General features: G+C 39.8%; 1 protein-coding gene across 1 annotated transcript in view; it reads left to right on the top strand.

Annotated features, from left to right (window-relative positions):
* The window catches only part of LOC121449752 (zinc finger protein 208-like), a 163,917-nt gene that overhangs the window by 45,915 nt on the left and 99,460 nt on the right, over window positions 1-18,542 (top strand). The window contains exon 6 of the mRNA XM_041654436.1: window positions 13,270-13,276. Within this exon, the coding sequence (XP_041510370.1) occupies window positions 13,270-13,276 (7 nt within the window). The remainder of the gene's footprint in view (window positions 1-13,269; window positions 13,277-18,542) is intronic.

Genomic DNA, 18,542 nt, shown 5'->3' with positions numbered 1-18,542 from the left:
GGGATTATGAAAAATAAATAAAACTACAACAATTAGTATCTTACAGGCTGTTGCCATGAACTGATCACTAGCTAACAGTTAATCTTAAAAATCACCTGCATCTTTCAAGCTTGTGCAGATATTTTGCACGCCTACTGAAAACACATTAAAAAATTATTTTTAGCTACTTGGTGTCTTTCATTATCTGTCCCAACATCTTTCACATATAGCTTTTCTTTGTCACTTATGTTTAAGTAAAAAGATGGTTCCTAAAAATAGAATCCTCATGGGAATTATGATATGCACAATATATACTCTTCATACATATCAGAATATATGGATTCATATGAATGGATCAAAACATACAGTGATAATATTCTACAAACATAATGAATAAAATCTAGTGGTGATGTGTTTTGTATTCTACTGCTTCCATTAAAAAAGCCAAAAAATTCTATAGTTCATTCTAAATCTCAAAGTCCCAAAAACTGTATTATAACATGTACAATAAGTGGTTTCGGTACATTTTACAATGTTAATGTTTCCCAAACCCTTCTAAGTGTAGACTGTTAATTAGAAACCCAACGCAAACTGTTGAAATTACTTTTACTTGTGCTTCATTCCTCAGCTTCTATTTATTATTCTAAGAAGGAACTGCCACATCTTTGTGAACTTTGGCACTAAAAACCATGTGCATTTTGTGATCAGCTTTAGAGGATTTTGATCTACAGTTGAGTTCAGCTTTCATTGCCAATTTCTTCTTTGCCATTGTTGAGTAGAACAGGCCAGTATAGTCCAAACTCTCATTGAATATCATGTCTGCTGAGCAAACTGCTTCATCTCAGCAAGGGAGATTTCATGAGTATTTTTATAACTAAGACAGGAGTGGATATTCTACTGATTTTTGAGATTCTGCAGATGGTGCGTTTGCTTTTAGCATGTTAATGATGTTTGATGATAACTTTAATATAAATTGGACAGAGATATGCCAGAACTACAAGGGCACATGATTTGACCACTTCCTCTATATCAATTCAACATAGTTCTTGACATTCTAGCTATAGCAATAAAACAACAAAAGGCGATCAAAGGAATTCAAATTGAAGAGGGAGAAGTCAAATTTTCGTTATTTGTAGATTATATGATAGTATATATAAGTGACTCCAAAAACTCTACCAGAGAACTAATACAGCTGATAAACACCTTTAGTAATGTGGTGATATACAAGATCAACTCAATAAAATTCAGTAGCCCCCAATATACAAATGATAAAGGAGTAACAAGGTGAATCCTGAGAAAAACATATAGATCCACTTAGAAAGTCAAAATAGACAATATTGCCTGACAAAATTGGTAAAATAGGGGTGGTGAGAATAGAAGTAGTGGAAAGGGAAGAAAAAGGAGAAGGTGAGGGATGAGGTGCACTTTAGGGAAAGAGATATTGGAGATGGAGAAAGGACAGAGATGAGAGCAAGGAAAGAAATATCTTGATCGAGGGAGTCATTATCGTTTTAGCAAAACACTTGGCTCTAGAGAAATTCCCAGGAATCCACAAGGATTAATCCAGCTAATACCCTAAGCAGTACATAAGAGGGTGCCCAAACTGATCTTGCTGTGTAGTTAGACTAATGAATACTTTAAATATCAACATGGAGCCTTCATCCAGCAACTGATGCCAACAGAGGCTGAGACCAGCACCAGAGCATGGGAATGATCTGCCAAAGTCCAGTTGAAGAGTGGGACGAATGAGAATTTGAGCAAAGAGGTCAAGACCATGATGGGTTCACCCACTGAAATAATCTGCCTGAGCTAATGGGAGCTCACCAACAACAGCCAGACTGTGAAGGACAAGTATAGGACCAAACTAGACCCTCCGAATCTGGTTGACAGTGGCATGGCTAAGGCAGACTGAGTGGCCACTGACAGTGACATCAGGAATGATACCTACATCTTTTACTGGCATTTTGGGATCCTATTCTCTTTGGAATGATACCTTGCTCATCCTGGACATAGTAGGGAGGGCCTTGTACTTTCCCCAAACATATGTGCCTCACCCTTTCAAAGGAATGGATGGGGGTGGATAAGGGGAGCAAGTGGAAAAAATGGGAGGAGAGAAGGAAGTGAGAAAAAATGAAGAAAGATAGTTTGTTTTCTTTCTTAATAAGAAAAAATTAAAAATAAATAAATAAAATGAAAAACTAGAGGAAAGGGCAATGTATGGCTGACCTCCACCTGACAGTTATGCTGCTTTCCTGGCTGATGAAAATACATATTCAATCCCATGGAATGCTTTGCCTTTTCATAACACATTCACTTGTTGAAAATAGAATTAGAAATGGCATACCATGTAAACAGAAACTACATATGTAGAATGCTACTTCATGATCTAGAATGCAGCCTATACACGTGGCTTATACTTAGCATAAAACTGATGCTGTTTCATTCAGATTATCGGTTCCTTACTTCTTTTTCATAGACAATTACTACCAGTTTCCTCTGTTCTACCATAGAATTCTATATATCCTCCTAAATGCCCACTTATTTCAGTCTTCCCTCCACATAACTCTCTGTCTCCTTCCCTTCCTCCCTCACATGATCTATCAGTTTCATCTGTTCTGCAGTAGAATTTTATATTTCCTACTAAATGCCCACTTATTTCAGTCTTCCCTCCTCATAACTCTCTGTCTCCTTCCCTTCCTCCTTCACATGATCCCTTCTGTTCCTATCCACCCATAAATTATACTCATTTCTCATTCCCAGGATATTTTCCCATCAGTGCTAGAATTCTGCACTTCATTTAACCTCTCTGGTTCTGTGTAGTAGAGTTGGGTTATCCTTTACTAAATAGGTAATATGTACTTATAAGTGAATAAATATGATACGTCTTTCTAGGCCTGAGGTGCATTGCACAGAATAATATTTTTAGTTCCACCCATTTTTTCTACACATATCATGATGGCTTTTTAAAGCATCGTTGTAAATATACCATATGGAAGGGTGCTTAAAAAAATCCCACACTAGCATAGTATTGACAGATGGTTATTTATTTAGGGTTAGACTCACAAATCAAAATCCTCCGCCTGAACAGAGATTGGAAACCGAATCCTGTTACAGGAAAAAGAGGCTGAAAAAGAGGCCGGCTGCATGCTCTTCATTGGTATATATATTCTAAGAAGCCATGCCCTACAGTGGGTGGGTAACCACTGGCTATAAGAGTTCCTCTAGCACCTCTCCCTATTGTTTAAATAAGAGAGTTCTAAGACTAATACAAAGGTATATACAATAAGAACAAATATATTAAATAATTATCCTATCCTAATTAGTTTGGTCTTATATAATAAATAACTAGGCCAGTCATGAGAGGAAAGTAATTACAACTATCTAGTCTTCATCCCCATCGCAGATCTGAGAATGAAAATAACATTACCTGAGTAAGCAGGAACAAAGTAACATCCAAAATGTGCAATAAATTACAGAGACAACTGGATACCTGGGCAATCACCCAAAGTCTCATTTTAAATGTTGGAGCAACCAACTTTGGCTAAGGCTTAGAATAACTGACATACCAATTTCACAGGCAGGAAATTTTTAAAACTGTCTTAGCCTGTCTTGGCAAGATTTGACAGACCTGCTTATCTATTTTCGGATACCATGTGTCTTGTCAGTGGTTGAGGCATGGACATTTCTTTGCCCAAGTGCCAGTTTTGTCAAGAAGAAAACAAACTCCAAGTGGAGTGTCTTCAGTGTTCAACATTCCCTTGGGAATAGAATGGCGCTGCAGGGGGAGTGGTGTCTCACTTCAATAGAACCTTAAGTTATTGAAATGCCATATTCTACAGGTCTTTGAAGTGGTTGAATAATACCTATCTATGCAGAATATAATTTCTATTTTTCTAAAGAACCTGATTAGTCTAACTATAAAGATGACAAATATAGTTGACTATTGATCTATAATTATTAATACCTATATAACTTGAAGACTAAGACCATATTAGAATATTATATATAAAAACTGTGCAACAAGTGAGAACAATGACCTCAAAATATGAAAAATGTATAAGATTCTTGATCAGAGGTAGAAATGTACATTGCAATATGATAAATATCAATATATAAAATTTTTTAAGCAGAGGTAGAAGCAAGCATGCATACAACATTCAATATATTTTAACTTTGTATCAATATAAAAGGATTTATACCAATGTAATTGCCTATAAATAATAACTAATAAGTATTCACTCTATTAGTCGTTATTGTTTTTAGTTTGGGTAAGCTCAAGTTAATCTATTATCCTATTCAATTTTCCCTGTTTTTCCCCTGAGCCAATAAAATTCCCCCCAACCCCTACCCTATACCAATTGTAATCATCCCCCTAAATGATGTCCCTAATCCTGAGAACAAACTTTGTTGGGCAAGGGGACGTCGTCTTTTAGAATTAATTCTGGCTGTCATGGGGGCATTATTTTTTCTATGGGATCCTGTGAAAGTAAAATGATGGTTAAATACCAAGATTACTGTCTGGTATAATTGCAAATAGTCTATGAATATTTGTTAGGGTTTTTCTGAGGTTCCTATTTGGAGGTCTGGCCACAATATTGTAAACATTGGCACCATCTCAGCTAATCAAGTTAGAACCATCTTGAGAGGCTGGTACCTAAAACAGGTCTTGGAGTAGTTCTATCAGCATCATAATGTCATATCAACCAGATGGAGTCATTTTTGTGGGGCCTCATCTTCTTCCTGGAAACTTCAAAGATTATTGCAGGAGAATTCCTAATTCATTGTGGAAAACGTAAACATTATTTATATAGACTTGTACAGACATATATATTCAATGGAAGAGTCATAAATGAGATATGAAGAAGAGTAAATTTTTTCTAAATTAATTTTTCTTTCTATCCCAGACCAAATGGCTCTTGACATGAGAGAGAAACTCTGAATTTTTCTTTTAACAACATCTTTGTATTTAGAGATGGACAGAGCCATTGTCCAACTCCAAAACCAGCTCTTTATATACATAAATATAAACATATATGTTTGTTTAAATATATGCATATCATTTACCTCACAACAAAAATTGTGATATCTTTTCTCGATGATACCTAGTGGATAATTATTTTTCCATTTGTCAGCATCAAACATCCACGGTCTCTTGAATTTTTTAAGATTAGTGCTTTCTTGCAAAGATAAGAAGAAAACCCTGCCCCAACACTTATGAGGTTTCCTTACAATAAGTATGGTTGTCACCATTGTGTATGAGCTGTCATTTTTCTTTTTCAAGATGTTTCTCCTTTTCAAACCGAATCTTTATTTATTTATTATTTATTTATTTTTAATTTTTTTTAAACAAAAAAAATTTCTGCCTCCTCCAAGCCTCCCTTTTCCCTCCCCCTCCTCCTACTCCTCTCCTCTTCCCTCCTCAGTCAGAAGAGCAGTCAGGGTTCCCTGCCCTGTGGAAAGTCCAAGGTCCTCCCTGTTCCATCCAGGTCTAGGAAGGTGAGCATCCAAACTGGCTAGGTTCCCAGAAATCCAGTACATGCAGTAGGATCAAAACCCAGTGCCATTGTCCTTGGCTTCTCAGCAGCCCTCATTGTCCACCATGTTCAGAGAGTCCGGTTTTATCCCATGCTTTTTCAGTCCCAGTCCAGCTAGCCTTGGTGAGCTCCCAATAGATCAGCCCCACTGTCTCAGTGAGTGGGTGCACCCCTCACGGTCCTGACTTCCTTGCTCATGTTCTCCCTCCTTCTGTTCCTCATTGGGACCTTGGGAGCTCATTCTGGTGCTCCAATGTGGGTCTCTGTCTCTATCTCCATCCATCGCCAGATGTAGGTTCTATGGTGATATGTAAGATATTCATCAGTATGGCTTTAGGATAGGGTCATTTCTGGTTCCCTATCCTCAGCTGCCCAAGAAACTAAGGGGCATCGCCCTGGGCACCTGGGAGCCCCTCTAGGTTCAAGTCTTTTGCCAACCCTAAGATGGCTTCCTTAATTAAGATTTATACTTTCCTGCTCCCATATCCACCCTTCCTTTATCCCAACCATCCCATTCCCCCAAGTTCCCCCCATCCTCCCCTTCTTACTTTTCTCTCCCCATCTCTCCTTACCCCCATCCCAACCCACCCCCAAGATCTCAATTTTTTGCCCGGCAATCTTGTCGCCTCCCAATATCCAGGAGGATAACTATATGTTTTTCTTTGGGTTCACCTTCTTATTTAGCTTCTTTAGGAATCTTTATTAATTTTGATGGTATCCATAGTTTCTCTTCTCTTGTGGACACATAATCAAAAAACATTCCCAAACAGAACTCATCTCCTGGCTTCCATTGTGAGGTCAACACATCTTTGAAATAAGCCAGTTGATTTAATTCAGAAGACTTTTGTATTTTCCAATGTCTCTCTGCTGCTGTTGTCCCTTTCTCATTAGGGTTAAGAAAATTTAAGGTTAATTAAGCATTATAATATTTATTTCTGGGGGCATTTTCCACCCCTTTCTGTTTGTTTAACATATGCTTTATAGTTTGATTTTATCTTTTTACAACGGCCTGACCTGTAGTATTGTGTGGTATACCTGTAACATGCTTAAAATTGTTTCATTTTCCTAGGGACATAATCTGGGCCATTATCTGTGTTTATTTGTATAGGCCATAACTTCTAATAATTGTGTGGTTACTGAATCAGCCTTTTCTGAGCTTAAAGCAGTTGCCCACTGAAAATCCGAATAAGTGCCAATGGTATGGTGTACATATTTTAACTGTCCAAATTCTGCAAAGTGAAACACATCCATCTGCCAGATTTCCTTCCTTAGCATGCTCTTTAGGTTATTCCATGCAGGTAGCAGTGTTTGTTTATAGAAAGAGCAAGTAGAGCATCTCTTTAAAGTCTCCTTAGCTCATTTCCGTGTAAGAGAAAACTCTTTCTTTAACCCTTTACAATTGACATGATATTTCTTTATGAAATTCTGAGACCTGCAACATGCTTCCAATCAAAATTGATCAATTTCTGCATTACCTTGAGCTAGAGGACCTGGCAGACACATATGGGATCAGAATGTGTTACGTATGAATGACAAAGCCTATTGCTGATAATGTCTTGCACCTGGATAAATAATGAAGTCAATTCTGTATCATCTGGTATAAATTCAGCAGTTTCAATATGCAATATAACTCTTTCTGCATATTGTGAATTAGTAACTATATGAAATGATTCTTTAAAATCCTATAGCCCCATGAGAATAGCATATAATTCTGTCTTCTGGGAAGAATTATAAGAGCTTTGTTCTACATCCAGGCCTAGGGAGCTGGGCATCCATATAGACTAGGGTCCCAAAATGCCATAACATCCCGTCAAAACAAGTCCCAGTACCTTTATCAATGGCTTCTCAGTCTGCCCCCCTTGTCAGCCACAATCAGAGAGTTTAGTTTGATCACATGCTCATTCAGACCCAGTCCAGCTGGTTTTGGTGAGCTCCCATTAGAGCAGGCACACTGCCTCAGTTGGTGGATCAATCCCTCGCGGTCCTAACTTTCTTGCTCATCTTCTCCCTCCTTTCAATTGGACCTTGGGAGCTCAGTCCTTGCTCTGATGAGGGTTTCTGTCTCTATCTCCATCCATCGCTGGACGAAGATTTTATGGTGATATTCGAGATAATCATCAACGTGATAGTGGGACAAGGACAGTTCAGGCACCCTCTCCTATGCTGTCCAATCATCTATCTGGGGACATCCCTGTGGACAGCTGGAATCCCCTCTAGAGCCAAGTCTCTTGCCAACCCTAAAATGGATCCCTTACTGCAGGTAACCCTTGAGACTTGGACTCACTTCTTTTTTTTTTCTCAGTTGGTAATTTTTTTTTAATCTGAGACATCTGTCAAAGAGGCCTCTAAGGTCTTGCACATGCCAGGAAAACCCTTCACTATCCATCCATATCCCCTGCCAAGCTTTGTTAGCGTTTGATTACAAGGAAGAGAACAGCGAATGGCTGCTTAATTTAATGAACATGAGTGTATCCATGGGTTGAATGCACTAGATATTGGGAATCTTTGCATTGAAACAACTACCCTAGTGGTAAGACACACATGCCTGTCTTAAAGTTTGAGTTAACTGAAAGGTCATTTGTGTTTCAAAAATGTACAAGTAGGAGAAGAGTGGTTTATATACTAAAAGCCTGGTCTATGACTGGATTGAAAATGTTGTGAAGAATGGTGGGTGGCGTTCCCGCCTGGATCCCGGCTAACTTCCCCCTGAAATAATTATACGGAATCTGTATTCTTTGAAACACTGCTTGGCCCATTAGTTCTAGCCTCTTTTGGCTAATTCTCACATCTTGATTAACCCATTTCTAATAATCTGTGTAGCACCACGAGCTGGTGGCTTACCAGGGAGATTCTGAACTTGCGTCTGCCTCAGAGAGGAGAATCATGGCAACTTCTTTTCTTGGCTTCTTTCTCCCAGCATTCTGTCTGTCTGCTCCGCCTACCTAATTTTCTGTCGTATTAAAGGCCAAGGCAGTTTCTTTATTAACCAATGAAATCAACACAAAACAGAAGACTCTCCCACATCATGAAAAGATCACTTGAAGCTTGAGTTGTGTCCTTTCTTTTATGCTTAGAAAATTCTGTGAAAACTGCATATTCTCCCTCTTACATTCTATTTATTTATATAAAAGCCTTGGAGACCCTGCTTATGCAGCCATGTAATCTTATCTTTAGAAACTCCTCTTCCAGGATTATTGATGGAATTTGTATAGCACAAGCTCTCACTTGTACTTGTGTGTGTGTATACGTGTGTGTCTGTGTTTGTGTGTGCTTGTGTGTGTCTCGAAAACAAAAAAAAATAACAACAAATAAAAAAACAAACGATTCACCTCACTGACCAGGTTTTATATTCATACCAAAGTTCTTGGTAAACCTTCATCTCTCTATCTCATGTTCCTGTTATTTATTTTATTTTGTTTTTTAAAAACAGTTTTTCTCTGTGTAACAGCCCTGGCTATTCTGCTGTAAATAGCCATATCTGGCCTCAATCTTAGGAGGCCCCATCGCTGTGCTCCTTGTACCTTGGTACCTTCCCCAGTAGGGTCAAGATAGACCCCCATACCTTGACACTTCCCAATGAGGAGGGTCAAGATAGCCACCAAACCTTGACCCCTCCCCAGAGGAGGTCAGTAGCCGCCAAACCTTGACCCCTCCCCAGAGGAGGTCAGGACCCCTTAAGCAGTCTAATCAACTGCTCCCTGAAAAGTGTCTTCGTGGTCCTGTGATCACGTTGGCGGCTTTCTGGCTCCCATCCGGGCCACCCGAGAGCACAGGAGTCCTATTAAACCTGGATATGTTTTAATTAGGCATTTTTTGATTTGGCATTTTTGTGTCGACAGCGAGAAACTATTTCTAACACATGCAATTGGAATTGTAGGTCATACTGGCCTTGAATGCACATAAAAACGTCTTCCTCTGACTCTGCAGGGTTGGGTTTAAAGTTGTGAGTCACCATGGCTCGCTTTCCAGTGTTCAGTTTAGAGATAAATAATTCTAGTGTTTTACCCAGAAGTCCCAGAAGTATGAGCTTGTACCTTGCATTTTTCTGTGCGTTTCTGTGGTGAAATTAACAGAATCGTTGCTCTTTGCTTCCTTACTGTCAAAGGGGTGAGCTCCTTTCTGTACCCCACCTTATCACTTCCTGTCTGGACCTCTCAAGCACTGGGATTAAAGTTGTGGATTAAACGCGAGGAATGCTGGGAGTAAAGGCATGGGTGGGGCCACAAGGAGGTATTAAATCCCAGAAGCTAGGCCTTTCCCGGAGAACAGAAATCTTGCTTAGTCGTCTTGAAGCTTGTCAAGGCTTTTGGTCATGATGGAAAATTGTAGCAATGTTTGGGAGACCACCGAGATGCGAGAAACCCGGAGAAGAACTGTCTGGCAGGCCAGACAAAAGGGGACTCTGATAGCAGCTTTCTCAAGAAACTCTTACCCAACATTCAGGGAAAGAGAGGAACTTGCCAGGCAAATGGGGCTGCCTGAGTCGCGTGTCCGGGTGTGGTTTCAAAACCAGCGGAATCGCACAGGGTTGGTGAGGTCTCTGCAGAGACCTGAAGAGCATGTTGTGAAGGCAGAAGCTAGAAGCACACTCACAGGTCGCACAAGGCCCCGCACACAAATCAGCTCGTTCCAGTTGACGATCCTGCACCAAGCTTTCGAGAAGGACCCATTTCTGAAACTTCCTGCCAGGGAGGACCTTGCCAGAAGGACGGTTTACCTGAAGACACTATCCACATATGGTTCCAGAACAGAAGAGCCCGCCACCATGTTGGTGGCAGGGGCAGAGTACGAGGACAACACTCTCAGGCATCAACTGTGCTGAAGGGACCAATGTGTGACAGTGAGACTGGGCTTGCCCAGGACAGCATGATTCCCGAAGGCAGCCTGTTTACTCTGGCTGCTGGAGAAGGTGGGGACATCCACCAGTCTGTGACCCACACCACCTCAACAAGTTCCTCCAGAGTCTCATTGCCTGTAGCACCACAGACCTCTGAAGCAGACCACCCAGAGCTCCAGGAAGACGCATGGAACATGTGCCCTGAGGAATTTATCCACAGAGTGCTGAGAGAAATCACAGATAACCAGCTGGCATTCGCCACTCTGGACCCTGATGACCAAGGGGAGGAGAGAGACGAAACACCTGAGTACCTTCTGGAGGAAGAGGAATATCAGAAACTGCTGGATCTGTTGAAGAATTAATAAACTCATCTTGCCTGGAGGCCAAGCCCTTTAGAGAAACCACCTACTAGGGATGATATGATCCCCGATTTGTGTATGATGGCCAGTGAGAGAAATGTTCTGGCTGTAAAACATAGCTCCCTTGACTCCCCAACTGCACAGATCTTCAGTAAGGCATGGAAGACTTCTAGGGTGCGTGCGTAACCTTTCAGAGAGCACCAGGATTAGGAAATTCCCTGGAAGGTGTCTTCTTGAGACTAGAGTGAAATTTCACCTGTGATAGCTCAGCTGCATGCCGGACTGAGTAAAACCTCAACAGACACCAAACCAAGAGTCTGCCTGACGTGAATTCCACAAGATCTCTCAGGGAAACATTTCAGTTCTAGACTGCCTAGGCCACTACAGGATGCTCAGGAGGAGAAAGTCACTCTCACATGGCAAGTAACCTCTTCTTTGCTTCTCAATACCTAGTGTTGACATCTGAACTCACAAACAAGTCATTCCGTAGGAATAATCAACTTCATATAGAAAAACAACAATCATGGGATAGCTAAAACAACAGTTAGAATGAAGAAACTTTGGCAGACATCACCATCCTTGCCTTCAAGCTCTGCTACGGAGTTAAAGTAATAAAAAGAGCTTTGTACTGGCATTAAAAACAGAGAGGTTGGAACCGGGCGGTGGTGGCACACGCCTTTAATGCCAGCACTTGGGAGGCAGAGGCAGGCGGATCTCTGTGAGTTTGAGACCTGCCTGGTCTACAAGAGCTAGTTTCAGGACAGGCTCCAAAGACGCAGAAAAACCCAATCTCGAAAAACCAAAAAGAAAAAAAAACCCAAAACAAAAAAAAAAACCAAGACAAACAAACAAACAAAAAAACAGAGAGGTTGACCAATGGAATCAAATAGAAACCCCAGATATTAATTTACACACCTATGAATACCTGCTTTATGACAAAATGCTAAAATTATACAATGGAAAAAAGAAAAACAAATGGTGCTGCCATAACTGAATGTCAACATGTAGAATAATGAAAATAGATCTATATCTATCCCCATGCACAAAAGTCAAGGCCAAACAAATTATAGACCTCGGTATAAATCTAGCCACACTGAGCCTGTTAGAAAAGAAAGTGGGAAGTAGCCTTCAATGCACTGGTACAATAGAGAACGTCCTAAATATTACCCCAGTAGCACAGATACTGAGAGCAACAATATATGCATGGAATCTCCAGAAACCGAGAAGCTTCTGTAAAGCAAAGGACACACTCAATAAGACAAAAAAGCAGCCTATTGAATGTAGTAATACAGGACAATGAAATTCCACTGTCATTCAATGACAACATAAAGATTAATACATTTTTGTAGTTTTGGGCCTTTTCTTTTGGTTGGCTGTTTGCTGTTGTCATTTGGGTATGTGTCTCTGTGTGTGTTCATGTATGCTTCTCTATCTCTCTCTTTCTCTCTCTCTCTCTCTCTCTCTCTCTCTCTCTTTCTCTCTCTCTCTCTCTCTCTCTGTGTGTGTGTGTGTGTGTGTGTGTGTGTGTGTGACTATGCTTGGAAACAAATCTCAGAAGGAGCTTACTAGGTAGATCATCCTGGGCTGGAACACAAGGCTCCACCTGCCTCTGTGAAGAATGATTAATGAAAGCTCAGAGACTAATATTGGGGTTCAACCCGAAGACCGGAAAAATAAGCTGCGAGGCCCTGGCTCTTGCCATGACATCAGTATGAAAATTATGATCCTAACTTCAGGAATCTGAGAGTGAGATCTAGTGAAAGTCTCTGAGCTTTAATTAATCTTGCATCTATTTGAGCCGAAAGTTAGGGGCATGAGTTTATGAAAAATTCATTTCTCTGAGGCTTTTTTATCCACCAGCCCAGGTCAGAGCTGGGATTGGAATTCCAGCTCTAGGAACTGGGGCACAAACCTGACCATGTGGGTTCAGGAAAGGCACTAGTGCTCCCTGGTTTGCTTCCTCTCCTGTGGTGACTATCCTTGCTGCCACACCACAGGGTACCCACACAGCTTTCCCAGGACTCCATCAGCCTTCCTGTGGGTCCAGCCATGCACTACTTGCCTCCAGCCTCATGTCTCACACATGTTTACCTCAGCTTCCCCATCCCTGCAACTCATGTACAACTGCATCACAGTTGCTATGACCAGCATCTCTTCAACAAAAGTCCGCTTAGCTTGGTTGGTTTTGAGTTCTACTTAGAAAATGTGTAGGTTTTTTTTTGGACCACATCATTATTGCAACTTAATAGTCTCACCTAAACTAGAACATTAACAGAAGTAAGTCATCTGCTAACTAATTTTTTTTTTGCAATTTGTAAATCACTTCTGAGATACTCACAGATGATATCCCCATGCAAGAATTCAATAACCTTTTCATTTTTATTGTAGATGGCGACATGTGTGATATGCCTGGGATTTGTACATTCTTAGCCATAGCTGTTATCAGCTTGATAATTCCTATTGTATCTTGGTGAGGAACAATTCTATATTCTGTCAGGTAGGTTTTAAATCAATGCTGATTGGCCGGTAGCCAGGCAGGAAGTATAGGCAGGAAAACCAGACAGGAAGTAGAGGTGGTGCAATGAACACAGGAGTATTCTGGGAAGAAGGAAGCTCTTTCCCCTGTCCTGTCCAGACCATGGGAGAAGCAAGATGTGACCTGTCCCGCTGAAAAGGGTACTGAGACATGTGGCTAACATAGATAAAAATAATGTGTTAATATAAGTTCTAAGAAGTCTGAGCTAATGGGTCAATCGGTTTACAGCTTATGGAGACCTCTGGATGTTTTTCTTTGGGACTTGCTGACTGTGGGAACTTGGCAGGAGAGAAAGTCCCACAAGCAGGCCATCATGTTACAGAATGGTGCCACCATGTGGACAACTGCATCCACATAAAACCTCAGAGAGCTTGGTAAGTAATTCTGGGCAGAAAAGAATAGATTAAGCATGGCTTCTTGGTAGCAGCAGTTTCTCGGATCTGCTCTGCTTGCTACAGGCAAGCAAGTGCTCTAATTTAAGAGAGGCTTCCTGACTCAGGTTTAGCTGCAAAACCCTGAGGTCTTTAAGAGGTCTTGCCAAGAAACACTGAAAAGGTGTTGATAAAAGCTGACTGCATGCCTTGTGGTTTTCAGCGATAGCAGAAAAAAGCTGCTCCATTTTTAAGTGCTGGCTTTCTAGTCCGTCGGCCATGGTAAATGACTTTTTCAGGCAGGCGGTCCTACTATGGAGCGTTGATTATGGTTTCTGAGTGCACTTCTGCAGTTTGTTTGCTGGCAGGGTCATTGAAACACTGTAGAGTGGGGGCAGTGAATGTGGCTGTGGCTGGTACCTCCACCAAGAGCCTGGAATTTCAGAAAACTACGGAATGGGCTGGATCCAAGCATCAAGGCCACAACTTTAATCCTACCCATAGTGCTTAGCAAATTCAAGACTCGTGAGGTCAGAAAAAGAGAGAGAGATATACAGTAAAGAGAAATTCAAAGATGAAGTAAACCTCTAAATGTTGTAAAAATATATGTTTTAGAATATATGTGTGTTAAAAATATGTGCAGGCTAAAGGTCGAAGTCCTTAAAATAAAAAAAGATAGAAAGAGAGAGGAGTTGGGTGTGGTGGTACACAGCTTTAATCCCAATGCTTGGGAGGCAGAGGTAGACAGATCTCTGTGAGTTCAAGGTGTGGTAGCACACACCTTTAATCCCAGCACTTGAGGCAGAGGCAGGTGGATCTCTGTGAGTTCAAAGACAGCCTTGACTACTGAGTGAGTTCCACGACAGAGATACACAGAAACCCTGTCTCAAAAAGCCAAAAGTTAAAAAGAACAGAAATAGAGGTTGGTGTAGGAGGGTCTTCTGTTTATGTCTTACTTTCATTTGTTAAATAAAGAAGCTGCCTTGTGTAAACCACCTGAAAACACATCAAAAATGCCTTCTTAATTACTGGGTGTTCTTCTTTACCTATCCCCACATTTTATATATAGTTCTTCGTTGACACCTTTTGTCTAAGAAAAAGATTGTTCCTCACATTGGAAACCTCATTGGAATTATGGTAAGCACAATATCTTCTTTTGATATGAATTAGCATATATAGGTCAATATAACTATATCATAACATACTGTGATAATACAACATGCTTAGTGAAAAAAAATCTAGTGTTAATGTATTTTTAACTCTACTCTTTTTATTGAAGGAAACCACAAATTTCTGTAGTTCTCTCTAAATCTCAAAGTCCTAAATAAATGCATTTTCATATGAACAATAACAGGTAAACATAGTTTTAGCAATGTGAGACTTAAAGTTTTCCAAACACTTCTCAGCCCAGGTTGTCAAGAAGGATCTGATGCTAACTAAAGAAATTTCTTTCAGTTTTGTTTCGTTACACAACATCCACTTGTGACCTTTGACACTAAAAACCAGGTGAATACCATGATCCGCTTATTAGGATTTTTATCTACAGTTGAATTCAGCTTTCTTTTCCCCATTTCTGCTTTGCTTTGGTTGAGTATTACAGGGTAATATAGCCCAAGCTCTCAGCGCATAACTTGACAGCTGAGTAGATCACTTGAACTAAACACGGGAGAAACAGCATTTTCATCTCTCCCATATCCATGAACATCTGTGTAATCTAGCCAGGAGTAAATACATTCTTGATTCCTGAGACTGTGCAGACGGTTAGTGTGATTTTTCTCAGGTGAATTGTGTTTGATGATACTTTTAATGCAAATCCTGAAGAGCGATTCCAGGCGATCAAGGGATTCAAGCTTTTCCGTCAGTAGAAGCTCAGAAGAGATGGTTGCTTCTGCAGTAAGTACGTCTTTGCTCAGCTGTTATGCCCAATTTCTATTATCCAATTTATAAACCTATATTGCACATCTCTACCTCTTGGTTCTCATAATCTTGCCTATGAAGTTTATCTCTGGTGAAATTTACTTGGTTGTACTTCTTCTGAGAGTTATGATTGAGTCTTTAAATGTATATGGTTTACACAGCGTGGACTTCCCTCCATTTTTTTCTTGCCTGCTAATTATTATCTTGACTTGTATTCTGAATGAAATGATGATGTTCATCATTGAGGGTTTCCTTGTAATAGATGAATGTTGTAACTTGCTAATGTTCAGTTCCTCCGGAGATCATTTCATATTTTCATAGAAAGACAGAAAATAAAATATTAAAAATGAAAAGAAAGGAAATGCAAATGTATGGCATGACCTCCATCTGATAGTTTAGCTGGTTTACTGGCTTATTAAAATGTATATACAATTGTTGAATGATGTGGGTCAAAAAATCCCATGCTAACTACAATATAGTCCAGTTATGTCTTCTTTATTTATGGGGCAAATTCGTGCAACAGAAACTAGAATTCCAACCTCAGTTTTGTAGTGCGGGAACCACAGAGAGAGAGAGAGAGAGAGAGAGAGAGAGAGAGAGAGAGAGAGAGAGAGAGCAAACCTTGCACAGGCAGGCCTTTTTCTCTGGGTACCCAAAATATCATTCCCTAGCCTCGTCTCACCTCTTAAAAATTATTGGCTGACAGAGATTCCCCATCATACAATCACATGGAAGACTTTAGCAAGAATAACCCATTCACTTACAAAAAGAAGTATTAAAAATGGTATATTATAGAAAGCAAAAGTACACAAACAGAATTCTACTTGACAATCTAGAATGTGGCAGATATATCTAGCTTCTACTTATATAAAATTGATGCTGTATCATTCAGTTCATAGTTTCCATGCTTTCTTTCTTGGACAGTGACTATCACAACAGTAATGCTGTGACTGTTTTTGAAAACCTGTAATCAATTAATCTTAATGTATTGATGTTGACTTCATTCACCTGTGTTTGGTTCTCTGTGACAATGTTTACCATTTCAGACATTTTTTTTTGGTTTTTGTATTCTTGCATTCATATACAGTGTTTTATTCTGCAGCCAAAATATTTTGGATTCAGCAATAATTATTTTGAAGCATTGGCAAGTGATGTATATAAAGTATAATATATTAATCAGGAACTAAAGTTTTCCGTAATGATTTTAATGTGTAGCCTAGAATTGGAAACTACCTTGCAGGGTATCTCCCAACATTTTCTCCCATAAACACAATTGTTTCTTTGGGAAGCTTTCAGAAAAATAGGCATGCATTTATATCTTTACATTTATTTATTTTTCCTTTTATGGGAAATAGATGTCTTTCTCACATAATAGTTCCTTAATATTGTTTTCTCCCACTCCACTACAAAGTTTTCACAGCAACCTATAGAAATATCAAATATAATGCTGTAGAATTAACCAGAGCATAAAATTAAAAAGACATAAAGCAAAAGGTCGTAAATTAGGAAATGAAGAAGTCAATCTGCCCTGTGTTGGAGAAAATGTCATCCACTTTAAGACCAAAGTTCTCCACCAGAAAAAACAACCCTAAAGCTTACAAAATAATCAAAGGGCTAGAGGTGATATGATAATCAACAGGGTACAACGAGCACATGGTTCATAGACACAAATTCAGGCAAACCACTAATACAAATAAAATGAAAATAGTAAAAATAGATGACTCTTTTCAATCGTGCATCAAAGGATATGATAGAGTGAAGAGACAGTTTCAGGGTTAACAGAAAGTATTTACAAACTGTATATCACAAGAGTTAATGTCTAGAGCACAAATAAAAACACTTCCAATGAAATAACAAAAAGACAAGTAAAAATGAGCAAATACTTGTATAAATGTTTATCCAAAGGTAAAAAAATGGCTAATAAGCATATGGGAAAAGCTGCCTAATGTTACCTATCTTGGAGAAATGAACTCAAATGTGCTATGAAATATGACTCTGCATCCATTAGAATGACTATGACAGAATTCTATGAGATTTTTAAACAAGACAATACAATCTTCACATTGTTCCTATTAAGAGAAATAGAAGGAACAGTGAAAATTCATTTTATAAGACCATATTAACCCATATAGTCCTCATACTCTTCCTGTGTTCTTGAAGCAGTGATGGAACCCTGTACTTTTAGGGGTGAGGAAGTTTATGATGAAAACTGATCTAAGCCATGGATGAGCAACCCAATCTACTGCCTTCACTTGTCCTTTATTAATTTGCCCACAGTGTTTTTAGCACTTTTTCAGGTCTTAGAAGTCAATCTCTATCCAGTAACCACACACGGTTGTCAGATCTTCCATGGTCTTTCCCACTGATGTAATTGGACCCAATTGCCATAAGAATCTCTTCATCCTTCTTGGGTATAGCAGTTCTTCCTCTTACTACACACCTGACATGGGGCAAATATTCAGTTGACAACAGTGTAGACATGCCTAATGTCATTGTCTGATGGAGGTGAGACTTGTATCTTATCTGTTGCTTTCATTGGTTAGTTAATAAAGAAACTGCTTGGCCCTCTGATAGGGTAGAAATTAGATAGGCGGAGTAAACAGAACAAAATGCTGGCGAGAAAGAAGCTGAGTCAGGGAGTCACCATGATTCTCCTACTCCAGACAGATACAGGTTAAGATCTTCCCTGGTAGGCCACTTCATGGGCTACACGAAATATTAGAAATGAGTTAGATCAATATGTCAGAGCTAGCCAATAAGAGGCTGGAACTAGCCGGGCAATGGTGGCGCACGCCTTTAATCCCAGCACTTGGGAGGCAGAGGCAGGCGGATCTCTGTGAGTTCGAGACCAGCTGGTCTACAAGAGCTAGTTCCAGGACAGGCTCTAAAACCACAGAGAAACCCTGTTTTGAAAAATCAAAAAAAAAAAGAGGCTGGAACTAATGGGCCAAGCAGTGTTTAAATGAATACAGTTTCTGTGTAATTATTTCGGGTAAAGCTAGCCGGGTG

The sequence above is a fragment of the Microtus oregoni genome, unplaced genomic scaffold (assembly GCF_018167655.1).
Source record: "Microtus oregoni isolate MIOR12 unplaced genomic scaffold, Mior012 000006F_ref0000085, whole genome shotgun sequence".
NCBI classification, from domain to species: domain Eukaryota; kingdom Metazoa; phylum Chordata; class Mammalia; order Rodentia; family Cricetidae; genus Microtus; species Microtus oregoni.
This window is presented reverse-complemented; position numbering and strand designations above follow the sequence as displayed.